The 12,820-nt window shown below is 38.4% G+C and overlaps 3 protein-coding genes across 6 annotated transcripts in view; 2 read left to right on the top strand and 1 right to left on the bottom strand.

The window, feature by feature from the left end:
• Positions 1–2,514: 2,514 nt before the first annotated feature.
• Positions 2,515–5,777, bottom strand: alkbh1 (alkB homolog 1, histone H2A dioxygenase). 2 transcript variants are annotated; one of them, XM_007553080.2, is made up of 6 exons: positions 5,539–5,596; positions 5,292–5,400; positions 4,999–5,161; positions 4,007–4,097; positions 3,498–3,691; positions 2,515–3,414 (listed from the first exon to the last, which is right to left on the bottom strand). In XM_007553080.2, the coding sequence occupies exons 1-6, from the start codon at positions 5,548–5,550 to the stop codon at positions 2,973–2,975; spliced, it is 1,011 nt and encodes a 336-aa protein (XP_007553142.1). In that variant the 5' UTR covers positions 5,551–5,596; the 3' UTR covers positions 2,515–2,972. The 2 variants fall into 2 exon arrangements, with proteins under 2 accessions (XP_007553142.1, XP_007553141.1); XM_007553079.2 differs by lacking the exon at positions 5,539–5,596 and adding an exon at positions 5,610–5,777 and having other exon boundaries at positions 2,518–3,414.
• A 30-nt stretch (positions 5,778–5,807) lies between these two features.
• slirp (SRA stem-loop interacting RNA binding protein) lies at positions 5,808–7,544 on the top strand. The gene is made up of 4 exons (XM_007553081.2): positions 5,808–5,892; positions 6,778–6,836; positions 7,003–7,110; positions 7,219–7,544. The coding sequence occupies exons 1-4, from the start codon at positions 5,826–5,828 to the stop codon at positions 7,285–7,287; spliced, it is 303 nt and encodes a 100-aa protein (XP_007553143.1). The 5' UTR covers positions 5,808–5,825; the 3' UTR covers positions 7,288–7,544.
• Positions 7,545–8,873: 1,329 nt separating this feature from the next.
• Positions 8,874–12,820, top strand: part of adck1 (aarF domain containing kinase 1) — a 40,216-nt gene continuing 36,269 nt past the window's right edge. Inside the window, exons 1-3 of one of the 3 annotated variants that reach the window (XM_007553078.2) lie at positions 8,874–8,946; positions 9,946–10,084; positions 11,043–11,126. In XM_007553078.2, the coding sequence (XP_007553140.1) occupies positions 9,953–10,084; positions 11,043–11,126 (216 nt within the window). In that variant the 5' untranslated portion in view covers positions 8,874–8,946; positions 9,946–9,952. The other 2 variants (XM_007553077.2, XM_007553076.2) reach the window with 2 other exon arrangements.

Here is a 12,820-nt window from a genome sequence, read left to right as displayed (position 1 = left end):
AAAAATTAATAAATAAATAAATAAAAATTAAATAAAAAATAAAACTTATTGAGTTAGTATCATCCTGCAATCTGATTATCTGATTAGATGCATTTTCTTTAAAAATGCATATTGAGCATTTAGTAATAAAAAGTCAGAGAATTAAACTGGGATTTGATTTACTCAAAGAGTCTTAAATTATCAGCCAGGAAAAAGCTTGTTTAGGCTACATTTTTGAACGCTCTTGATTGTGGTGACATTATTTTGTGCATGCACACTGCTTCTTCCACATTTTACTGTGTACCTTCTTCTCTTCTTTGAGTTCATGCTTCACAGCTTCAAACAATTGTCATGATTTACGAAAGTCAAGTTGACTTTCTGAATTTTTTTTCTGAGCTCCATAAAACTGGGGGGCATTTGGCAGTCGTCAGGGCTCACTCAATTGCAAATTGCCTATACTTGCACAATGCCTTGACTAGTCCAGTGGACTCTAAAGTTCTTCACACTACATTCAGTCATTCACCCATTCATACACTGATGGTGATAAGCTACCCTGTAACCACAGCTGCCTTGGGGCAGACTGACACAAACGAGGTCGCAATAAAATCAGTGCCACCACCGATAGAGCCACCAGCAGGCCAGGTGGGTGAAGTGAAACGGTCAGAGCCAGAGTTTGATCTGGTTACAGGACAAACGGGTATCTCTTTAGCCACCGTCGCCAATAAAACTTTTTTTTTTTTGTCTTTCTGTGATAGTTTGGAGTTCTTCTGAAGACTTTCTGTTCACAACCAGTGGATAGAAAGAGGGCTTTGGGATTTTATCCTCTGCTCTATCAGCTAGATAGAAGATTCTTCTTGAAGCCTTCAGGTTTTAATCAGAAAACATGATCACAGTAACTGCATGACCACAGCATCCACAGTCATCCCACCACAGACGTGTTTTATGGGATTTATAATGATGTGCATGAATGTTGTTCATTAGTAGGCAGCGGAGTTGAAGGTGGAGGAGAAGAATGTCAGATGGAAGTTTAATAATACTGATGGTGGAAACTACAGGCTCACAGCTGCAGCTTAAAGACACTGATTAACCCTATTTCACCTGCTTTGTTCAAACTAAACACTGCTGGTCCTGTTTTAATGAGTCTGACTCAAGACTAACATACAAACAAGCACAATGGAGCTCAAATCAAAACGTCACCCATGGAGATCTGAGGTTGATCCTTATCAAGAGACAGTCAGTAGTTCTATGCCACCTTTTGTTACAGTTTTCAGATTTACAGCTAAAAGTTCAGTCTTAAGATCTTAGAGGTGTTTCCAGAAGTGAGTCATCGGAGAACAGGAAATCTATAGTTGTTAACCTTTGATGTGATTATAGCCTGTTCCAAGAGTTTGTGGGCGTACTTGAGACAAATGTTACCAGATTTCACTGATGATGAATAGATACAGCACTGATATTGTCTTAGATGCAGGCTTGATTAAAATAAAAAAAGGGGTCACCAAAAGTCATTATTAATGGTGGTCTTTATCTTTATCTTTGCTGAGATTTGAGCAGAAACCTTGTAGCCATCCAGTTGGAATAAAAAGTAAAGCTGGGCATCATTGCAATAGCATTGGCATAATAAAAACAAGGAGCAGAGATTTGTTTTAAAGGAAGAGTTGGAGTTCATAACGAAGAGGCGTCCCTGCACAGCGCTGTGGGGAACACCTGTGGAGAGACTATAGAGAAAGGATACATTTCCTTGCCATGACGCCCTCATGGTAGTGAAGGCTTTATTTCAAAGTGGTAGTTTGCAACTAGCACATTCCCCCACTTAAAACTTTGCTGGGGTCTCTCTCTTTGGGGTCTGAACATGTCCTTGCATGCCTGCATGGGTTTTATGCTCGTTTCGCCTGAAATACAACAAAAATGCAACCTAAATTGTTGAAGTTTACATAGCACATCTTTGTGTAGGTCCAGGCTGCAAAACAGACATTGACAGTAAAGCCCTTTTCATTACATGAACAGAACAATCTTTGGAAAAAAAAAAAAAGAGCTTGCACAGGAGCTAAGATTTAAAGGACTGACACAGATGTTCTGGTATTGATTAAAGAGAAACTTTTGTAAACATTTTTAGTCGATTTTTAAGTCTTTAGCATGTCAGAAATATTTATATAACCTATATACAGTTATTCAAGAAGGAAAGCTACACGGCAATATCATCTGAGGATGATTGTCTTAGAGAATGTTTTTTTTCTACACATTTTGTTGGTCAAACTGGATGAAACCACAGACATTCATTGTTCAGTTGATTCTAATCAAGAAAGAAGTAAATACAGATGAAAAACATGCACAGTTTAGACATATGGAAGACTTATTTATATAAGCAAGACATTAAATAAGTTCATATTTGGTTTTGCATGGTTTACTGCGAATCAAAGCGCTGCTCCACTACTGGTTTTTTTTTGGTGATTTGCTGGCACCTAGTGGAAAATAAGTTACTGCAGCTGCAAAAGGGAGGGAGGAATTTTAAATCTGAATATAAGCCAACGCCGTGCTTTAATCCATCTCAAAGCTTCTCGTTTATTGAAGCACACACACACATACAACTCATAGTCACTCAGTTTTACTACAGTCTACATTAAACATTTGATTACACAAATAAACCTATTGATTTCTCCAAGTTCTTCCTTCAAGACTTCTCTTTCACAAGTTAGTAGTGTAAACTTGTCCACCATGGAGGTGAGCTGAACAGCACCAGAGAAGCGTTTCAGTCATTGATTGACTGATTCTGTAGCGATAAACTTGGCTTTCTGTAACTTTAAAATATTTAAAGACACATTAAAAAAATAAATATCCCTTTAAGCTGCTTTGTGCAGGATGCAGACAGTTTTCATAGGTTGGGAATTAAATTTCTGAACCTTTTTGAGAACTCTAAAACACCTTTTAATTTTATTGTCTGAAAATTTACATTTCAGAAGTGGCTTTCTTTAGATGTAAAAAGCTCTGTGTGTGTTTCACGTCTCTACCGTCCCCACAGGGTCACTGCATGTCCTCTTCCTTTTCCCACTGTTTCCATCGTCATGACACCCGACCATCCAGCCCTCGTCGCCCGTTTGGAGTGCGGACATTGGCTCCTTTGGGAAGCTCTGTCCAGATCCCAACACCTGTCTGACAGTCATGTTCACTCTGGAGCTTTGAATATATCTGGAACACACATCCCAATCCTCCTGAGACACCGGCTCCAGGACGCTGCCCGTCTGCAGGCCCGAGGCACAGTTGAGCTCTTCTAAAAGCGCCGCACGCTGCGGCGGAGCCGGAAGAATCCGCGGGACGGCATGATACAGCAGCCGGCTCGGTCCTGACATCAACATCACGTCTCCGCTGTGCATGAACATAGCAGTGGGGGGGTCTCGTCTGTGGGGGCCGCCCAGCAGGAAGATGGACGACTGTCCGAAACTGCGGGGAACAAAACCATGTCACTGAGAACATTCCCACAATCCTGCAGAACCTTTGAGGCAGTCTAGGTTTCTTCCTCTCACCTGAGCGACAGCAAAGGACGAGAGTGATCCAGCTCTGACTCGTCCACATGGATTCCCAGTGAGGAATCTGATCGGTAGTAGTTCAGGATGGCTGCCTCTGAGTTGAATCCCGGGAAGCCACAGGCAGCTGTTATCCGCTCGGAGAGCATGTGCAGATCAGCCGGGAATGGCGTGAAACTTTTGGCACAGTAAGTCTTGGAACACATAAACAGTGGGAATATGTTAAGCTCCTGGAAATTTAAGGGAATTTTATTTTAATGTATGATTTCTGAGATTTCCTGCCAGATCTTCTAAAGTAAACTAAAAGTAGAGGCAATTTGGACAACCTTAAATATGGGAATGCAAATAGATAATATTACACTATTAAAGGTTAAGCCATCATTAAAAAAACAACAACAAAAAAACAAAAACAAAAAAACATTTGATCAAACACTGACACTATTTTATGTATGTACAATTTTACTGATAAAAATGTTTCTCTGTCATGTGCAGGTACATTGCAACCTCACCTTAGTGTCCCAGTTGTAATGGTATCCCAGGGTTACCCAACGCAGCCTCTCTAGTAGAGATTTTGGTTGTCTCTTTACAGAAGCGGGAGTCCTGTGGAGAAGATTTATATACTCAGGTCAGTGCATGCTGGCTGCTTAGGGATGAGTTGCTTTAGACCAACTTTTTAGAGCGAACTCTAAAAAAATCTGGAAATTGCTTTGTCAGACTTTCCATCCATCCAAAATGGGATTCTTCAAGCATGGGCTTTCTCTTTCACTATAGCACCATCTGCTGGTGGGAAAATTCAAATAAAAAATATTTTACTTATCCCAGTGGGGATAATTGTTGTAACTCATCTAAGGATCTTCAAAGAGTTATTGAAGGATCTTTAGTACTAGTTGGTATTTCAGCAAATCTAAAGAGACCTCTGACTGAAAACATTGTTGCTGTATGACAGATCCAATGGCTGTCATACAACGATAACAGCTCAATTTCCAGGTAGCAGAAGCGATATTTCACTGTAACATGTCCTGAACGACACCGTCAGTTGTTGGCCAGCACTGCTAATCCGCCCGATTTGCTTTTGCTGCGCCTCTTTAAACCTGCCTGGTCGCATTGTCAGAAAACTGACAGAGATATGTTGGAGTCAGGAATGGGATCCGAGCCCATTCTGATCCCTCTGCATCCATGAAACCTCCATTTCAACTCCTGGGGGATTTGGAGTCGCTGCTCAGGTGTTATCTGAGATTTTGAAATGCTAATCAGCTGCTCTCAGTTGTACAAACAATACCTTGTAACCACAGTTACACATCATCTGTCTGAAAGTAAGGGATGAATGTCCAAACATGCAACATCTCAATCAAAATCACTTATGAATAAAAGTCTACAAAAATAATAAAAATAAAACTCAGAACTAACATAACAAGCTGACACTATCAGCAGCAAAATTCTAGCACCCATTACTTAACAATATTTAGTGAAATAATGAAACTACTGTCTGAGCTTTTCCCACCTCAGAGCTTGCACACTCCTGGCCCAGATGTCCTGCGTGTCAGAGGGTGACATGTGCATGTCCAGGTTGCACACGTTCGGTTTTTGAGGGTATGTCTTCAAACACTGCCTAACCCAGAAAGCCTGGGAGCCCCGCAGGAAAGGATTGGAGATGAAAATAAAGCCTACAAAAGACACAGAGGACTATTAAAGTTAGTTGACCTTGTGCATTGGCTTGATGCAGAGCTTCTAGTCCACTGTAAGGCAGGAGTCCAGAAGAAACTCCTCCTTCAGAGCCACAGTGTTTTCATGTACCTGGGTATCCCTGCAGTCCGAAAGCTCTCCAGTCTCTGATGGGCTGCAAACCGACACAGGCAGCCTCTTCATCACTCACAGCAGCTGGATCCAGTTTTACTGGAACAATCTGGCCGTTTTAACACAAAAATATCAAGACATATCAAAATTACTACCACTGTTCTTTCAGCACCCAATCGTTCGAACTCTGTTTTCTGTTTTAAGGTATTCAAACTTAGCAGCATCACTTTGGAACAGTTTTTTTAACCTGTAAGGCCATCAGAATTCAGGTTTAGTCAGTTCACTCAAACATATTTGCAGATAGATCCTGCAAGAGACCTTTCCTCCCGATGCTGCTCCGCTGCTGAAGTCCGTCACTTCCCTTAAGTCTGGAGGCGGATCTCTTCTTTTATAAAACTTAAACATTTTCCTGAAAACATCCTCTCCGCTTTCTGCCACCATGGAGGCTGCCATCTTGGCCATGACGTAACTGAGTCATGTTGGATCACGTGCCTGTATACGTCAGGGGTCATAGTTGCAGGAGAAGGAGACAAGATGGCAGCCTCGGCTAAGAAAGTGTTGGAGGTGTTTGTGACTAAAATCCCCTGGACTGTAGCTGGCAGTGAGTCTTCTTCCTGTTATCAATTTTTGCCGACATTTTTATGAAAATTGTAAATGGAGAAAAAAAAAAAAACCTCTTTCTGGGTGCTTTTAATTGCCTGTGATGTAACACGTGAGGACAGATCGGTCAACTCAGCCTGTGGTTGACTGGTTTTAATGTGTCGGACTTTGCAATAAATTGTTTTTATTTTTTTTCCTCTGTAGCTATGTTCATACTAGTAGTTCAGGGTACTTGTATCAATTTCCACGTCCGAAAACAAATTGTATACATATATAAAACAAAGTGAGCACTTGTCAATTTAGAAAGAAAGCCAAGTGCAGAACTTGACATCAAACCCTAACACAGCTGCCACCCAAGAGGAAAAGAGGGATACATTAGTCTATCGCTCGAAGATTGATCCTAAGATCAATGAGTTATAGAGTTTTTCACATCATTCAAACTCTATAACTCAGTCTGACTGCAGGTAGTTTACTCACAATTCCAGCCCCATACTTAATATACTTAATAATCAACAGCTGCCAACTTTAATGGCATTGGCTATATAATAGACATCCCATTAAGTGGCGTCTCATCCTTTAAACACATTATCTTTTAACATTTATTTTCTTTTGTAAAATCAGAGAGGAAACGTCTGTCTTCAAACTGAACACTACGTAATAATAAAAAAATAAAAAATAAATAAATAAATAAAAAAGTCAGTTTAGATTTGACCAGTCCATGAATTTTAAAAACCCATTTAAATTTGGGATAATTTTAAGATTGTACCCAAGCCAGGCTTGAAAGACTTCAGACAATATTACTGTTTAAGATGAACTTGAAGTCTGGTAAACTTCAGGATGTTAAAGGATGAGTCCTGAATTCTCAACCAATCTGTTTATATTTCAGAGGAGATGAAGGAGTATTTTGGACAGTTTGGTGCAGTGAAGAGGTGCACCCTTCCATTTGTAAGTTTTCACTCCTTTGCTTTTAGTTCAGTACAGTTAAAAACAGGATGTTAAACTTTGTGCATTTTGAGATGATGAAGATAGAATTTTTTTTTTTTTTTTTTTTTGTAAAAATGTGCCATTGCTTTTATGGTTTTATTTGACTGTGATGTTTGTGTTTGATCAGGACAAAGACACCGGCTTCCATAAAGGGTTCTGCTGGGTTTTATTCTCCACAGAGGAGGGACTAAACAACGCGCTGCAGAAGGACCCACATATTCTGGAAGGAGCAAAGGTAAACGATTAGACAGGATTTACAGCCAATATGAATGGTTTTAGTCTCAGTATGGAAAAGAAAAAGTCCAGCCCACTTTATTTAACCAATGCTATTCTTTGGTTCCAGCTTTTTGTTCAGAGGAACAGACGTCCCTTTGAAGGACAGAAGCCCAACAAAGATGGAGACTTTGTCTGAAGCTTGGTGGTTCTGTTGAGCAGATGAGACCAAAAATGTTTTCTTTGTTGGGATACTTCATTCCTCCTGCTTTACATCTGAATAAACCATTCGGACAGAAGCATGCTCAATGTGTCTGCATGGAATCCAACGACAGGAAAGATTTCATTTTTCAGACTCGCTTGACTAATAAATTCTGTATTTATTGTGAGAAAGATTGCTCTCCATCACATACTGTCAGTTGTTTTTAATCAATAAAAATGTTTATTGCTATTTTACTTGGATTTTCTTTCATTGCCAGTGTTTCTCCATGTAATGGATGCATACATTTTCCTGGCGCAGAAGAGTTCACATTAAATCTACATTTAATCACGATCATTTGACAAAAAATATATTCCTTTTGGGGATGTGAGGCGTGCTGGTGTCAATCTCCAACGGTCAATGAAGTACACTTGGACACTGCAACCCATGTGCATATGTTGTCATATTTTATTTATTTATTTTTTTTTAAATCCAGGGGAAAAAATTACTATGCATATGGAAAATTTTATTATTTCCTTCTAAGTACAAGCTAAGATAACTAAGTATCATGAAAACTATATAAATTGACCTTAATATTGGAGAAATTTTATTAACATACTTTTAAAGAAAAATAAAATACTAAACTCAACCTTTGTTGCAAAATTCTCAGGTAAGTGAAAATTTGGATGTTGCATGAAGTGAATGCAGTATTTAATTTTTTACGTTAAATCACTGTATCTCCCTCACGTTTCACAAACATTTTAATATTTTAAGTTAATTTTGAACTTAATTTTCTTTTCTTTTTTGCATTTGATAATATGTATTCATTTGTGAACCCAACAATAAAACATTCACGCTGTCAAAATGCCATGTTTTATTTAAAATATTTGTTTTGAGAGGAATGGACAAATATTAATATTTGTCCATTAGTTTCAGTTTTTAAACACATTTTTTATTTGTCTTGTAACAAAATCAAACATTTTGTTTTTCTTTTACAATAAATAAATATTTGTTGCATTTCTGAAAAAATGTGAAAACAACAAAAACCTGTAATTTGAATTAAGTAAGAACATGTTTCCTCACCTATTTTTTATTTTATTTTTTTTACATTTTTGTGTGGAAGTAATAAATTGCCCTCCTAATCTAAAAAAAACATATATTTCATAAGAACATTTCAAGGAATATTTCTAATACTTCTTAACAAAATTGAACATCTTATGTTTTATTTATTATTCGAAATTATTTTGTGTTTCCAAATAAGGCATACATTTTACGTATATGTTGATATTTTTAACATTATCTAAAGCAGTTTTGTTTTATTTTAATGACACTTTGGGTTTCCGAGCTTCATGTGAATCTATCACTGGTGTAGCGAATACGTTTTGTTGACCGAGACGCATATTAATACGTCACTAAGGTCACCAGAAATGTAGTTTAAAACTGCCGTAATCATCGTAAAAGAAAACGTAAAAATCTACTGTACTAACATAAATACCTTTGGAAAATATTTTTGTAGTTTGAGTATAGTCTTAATGCCTCAGGGTGCTATTATGACTTAATGATAAATCTGAATTAATTCCTTACCTTTTTATTTGAAACTGCATTACCCAGAGTTCCTTTTCGTTCGAAAACCCGGCTAAGAGGTCGCAAATCAAACCGGTAAGTGAAGGAGAGCGATGCGCAGGCTGTGGTTGATTTTTCAGCCAAGTTGATATTCTAAGTTCAGATAGCTAAGTGTTTGTGCGTGTCTGTTTGTGTGACAGATTTCTGTTTTTGTTAGCTCGCTCCGACTCTCACAGCACTCACCAAACAGTTGTTGCATAACTCAGATGTTCAAGAGGCGTTCAAGTCAACACTGCCAGCGGACTGAAACTTATTTGTGTCATTTTAAATATGGTACTTTCGTGAAGAACACAACTTAAAGATGGTGTTTGAGACCCGCTGCTAGACGGCAGTGGAGGAGCTTTTATCAGGAGTGGGATTTTACACCTGAGCCTCTCTCTTCCGACTTGGGGTGTGTGCCGAAGAGAAGAGTAGGTTTCACTCATGAGTACAATCTGTCATTTATCATATAAGCTCAGCTGACAGCATGCGTAAAAACACAAGTCCTTTAAATGAGTAACTCTTTGAATAGAATGCAGTGAACGTATCAAAACAGTCTGGAATTAGTTCCTTAATAAGGAGGACGTATTCATGGTACATTCCATTCGGGAAGCATCTGCGTTTTTTCCCCCTCCATTATTATTATTATTATTATTATTATTAATTTTCCAATAGTTTTTGTTCAAAAACTAAAACTCACATTTAGATCTAATACGCAATACGCAGAGGACATGTTTTACTTGTTTATATTTGTGAAATTATGAAATTAAATGACCAGCAGCTAAACCACATGTTTCAGTTCCGTATAAAATCCAAGTCTTGCAGAAGTCCATAAAATATTTGTTTTTAGGAGTGACATTTTCATGTGGCTAGATTTAGCTTTCGGTGTAAGTGCTTTAAGATCAGAGTGGTGGTGTTTGCTGAAACTAATGTCTGACTTTTATTGGCATTTTCAATTTTCATTAATTCTTTCTCGGTTATCTTTACAAAAAAGATACAGTTTTCTTTTTTTATGTCTTTAAACGTGAACTAATTGGACCTCTTCTTCTTCTACAGGTCTCCAATGGCGGGCCGGCTCCTAAAAGTCTCATCTCTGGCCACAGTAGTGTTCGCCTCCTCGGGGTTCTACCTCTACAACAGGCAGCTCGACCTCAATGACCTGAGTGTGATCCGCTTCGGACGAGCAGCATCCGCCGTAAGTTCACATCTTAAATGTTTTCACATGTATGTCTGATTTGAGTTTGATCACATCTTCTGAGAGACAGTGACTGTAGGCAGAAAAGGTTATTGCTCATTTGTTAATTTTTTGTTTGTAGGTTGGATGAGCTCTGTGAACCAGCTTTATGGAACAACAGTCATAACATAGTTTCTTTTTAGATATGTAACTATTTAAAACAAGCAGAAAAGAGCATAAATCACTTTTTTAAATGTGTGTATAAACATGCTAAAACAAGGAGAAACATCATAATAAAAGACCCCATTGGACTGAAACCAAATTTGAAAAACAAATGTCTTTTTTTTATTTTTTATTTATTTATTTATTTTTTTTTACTTTTTAATAGATTGTATAGATGCTGTAGCATATCAGGAGGCAGGTTATTCCAGAGTCTAGGGCTTGCCTCTGCAAAAGCCTGATTCCCTCTGGGTTGATTCCTTTGACTGCACTAAGAACATATAGCTGGGTGATTTCAGGGCTTTTCTGGGGTTATAAAGGTCAAGGTGAATGTTTGCACTTTCAGTTGGGACATACTGAGAATAAGAAGCAGTCTTTAAGCTGAGATCTGGACTACAACATGCATTCACAACTCCAACGTGTGATATGATTTTTAGCAGAAAAATGATTAGTGTATGTGACGGTATAAGCCACTAGTGTATAGGTAAGGCATTGCATTACACATTATTGTCTTTAAGATCTTCTCATTGGGACTAAATATTTGTAAAAGGATCAAACAGCTCTGATGAGATGTAGCTTTGAAATTGGACTGTTTGCTTGGAACATAAACCTGCTTTTAGCGATGCAAAACTACTTTAACTCAACACAGATATTTTTAAAGTCTTAAACACATGTTCACCTAATCTAGAAGACCTTCTGGTTTAATGTCGCAATAAAAGCTGCATAGAATTTCCTCACCCATTTCTGCTTGTGTTTGCAGACAGCAGTGATCAGCTACGACTATCTGACAGCATTCAGACATGTGGAGTACGGCACAGAGGATTACTGGACTCTCAAGTCCAAGGTAAGAACTAGTTTTTCTAGAAATTGATTAGCTTATAAAATAAGTGAAATAATCTACTTTGGTGTGGAGTCCTTTAGATGGTCTCTCTGCCTACTTATTTTCTGCCATAGCACTCAAGAAAAAAGGAATAAAACATGTAGAGCCATCTTCTGGATAAGAGTGGCAATCATCCCTGATTGGTGTATTTTTATGATTTTTTGCTCTGGACTATGACGTCTGTGATGACTCTTACTGTATCCAAGATGCTAAAGGCCACAGAGACATTTGGAATGAATGTATTTATGTATTGTGATATTGTCATTGCAACATCTACCATTAATAACCCACATCAATGTTACATTTTTTATAACAATCTAGAACTGAACTTGCTCCTACATCAGTGTTTCTCAAAAAAAAAGTATATATATATATATATATTTGTTCATCAGCAGTTTGCATGGTGAGTTTAACCGTCTCCTGATGAGATGCATCATCCCTGCAAGTGTTTGTCAAAAAGGTCAGCTAGGGTTATTCAGGTGAGCTCTGCAGAAACAACCTGCTCTGCTACTGCTGGTGATGGTGCAGGAACTCTGCAGTGAACCTTGAAGAGCATGGTTCAGCATGGCTGGCCACATGGATGGGACTCAAACACTCAGACAAGTGCTCCTGCCCCTCGGGCTGCGCCGGTCAAGCCCGACTGAACATGCTGATTAGAATTAATGCATGTTGCTGATTTATTCCAGGGAGGAGGCTCAGCTCCTAATTATCCTGAAGTCAAAGAGGTGAGGCTTCAGAGCTGCAGCTCATTCTTGAGTTTTTCTGCAGCAGACTCAAAGGACCACAGGTAGAGATAATAGGTCAATGACTTAATAAAGTCTGCTTCATCCTGTAAAAAAGAAAACGCAAGCGTGTCTTAATTTTTTTGGGGGGAAAAAACCCTTTACAAATCAATTATTTCAATCAAATTTTATTTGTATAGCACATTTCAGCGGCAAGGCATTTCAAAGTGATTTACATCATAACAAACACAAAAACACAAAGTCATGCAACATAGAATCAACAATCAAAACATTACATTAAGTCAAGTGCCCTTGTTAAATTTGTAATTGATTAGGTTTCAAATACAAATCTAAAGAGGTGGGTTTTTAGTCAAGATTTAAAGGAAGTCAGTGTTTCAGCTGTTTTACAGTTTTCTGGAAGTTTGTTCCAGATTTGTGGTACATAGAAGCTGAATGCTGCTTCTCCTCGTTTGGTTCTGGTTCTGGGGATGCAGAGTAGATCAGAGCCAGAAGACCTGGGGGGTCTGGAAGTTTTTGGACAACAGCAGCAGATCTTTAATGTATTGTGGTGTTAAGCCTTTCAGTGATTTATAAACTAACAGTATTGTAAAGTCTATTCTTTGAGCTACAGGGAGCCAGTGTAGGGACTTTAAAACTGGTGTTATGTGCTCTATCTTCCTGGTTTTAGTGAGAACGCGAGCAGCAGCGGTCTGGATCAGTCGCAGCTGTTTGATTGATTTATTAGTCAGACCTGTGAAGAAGCTGTTGCAGTAATCAATGCAACTAAAGGTAAACACATGGATGAGTTTCTCTTGAGACATAAGTCCTCTAATCCTGGAGATGTTCTTCAGGTGATAGAAGGCCGACTTTGTGACTGTCTTAATGTGGCTCTGGAGGTTCAGGTCAGAGTCCATCACTACTCGCAAGTTTCGGGCC

Source organism: Poecilia formosa, unplaced genomic scaffold (genome assembly GCF_000485575.1).
Source record: "Poecilia formosa unplaced genomic scaffold, Poecilia_formosa-5.1.2 Scaffold54, whole genome shotgun sequence".
NCBI lineage: Eukaryota > Metazoa > Chordata > Actinopteri > Cyprinodontiformes > Poeciliidae > Poecilia > Poecilia formosa.
Note: the sequence above shows the minus strand (reverse complement) of the source record. Positions and strands in the feature narration are given on the sequence as shown.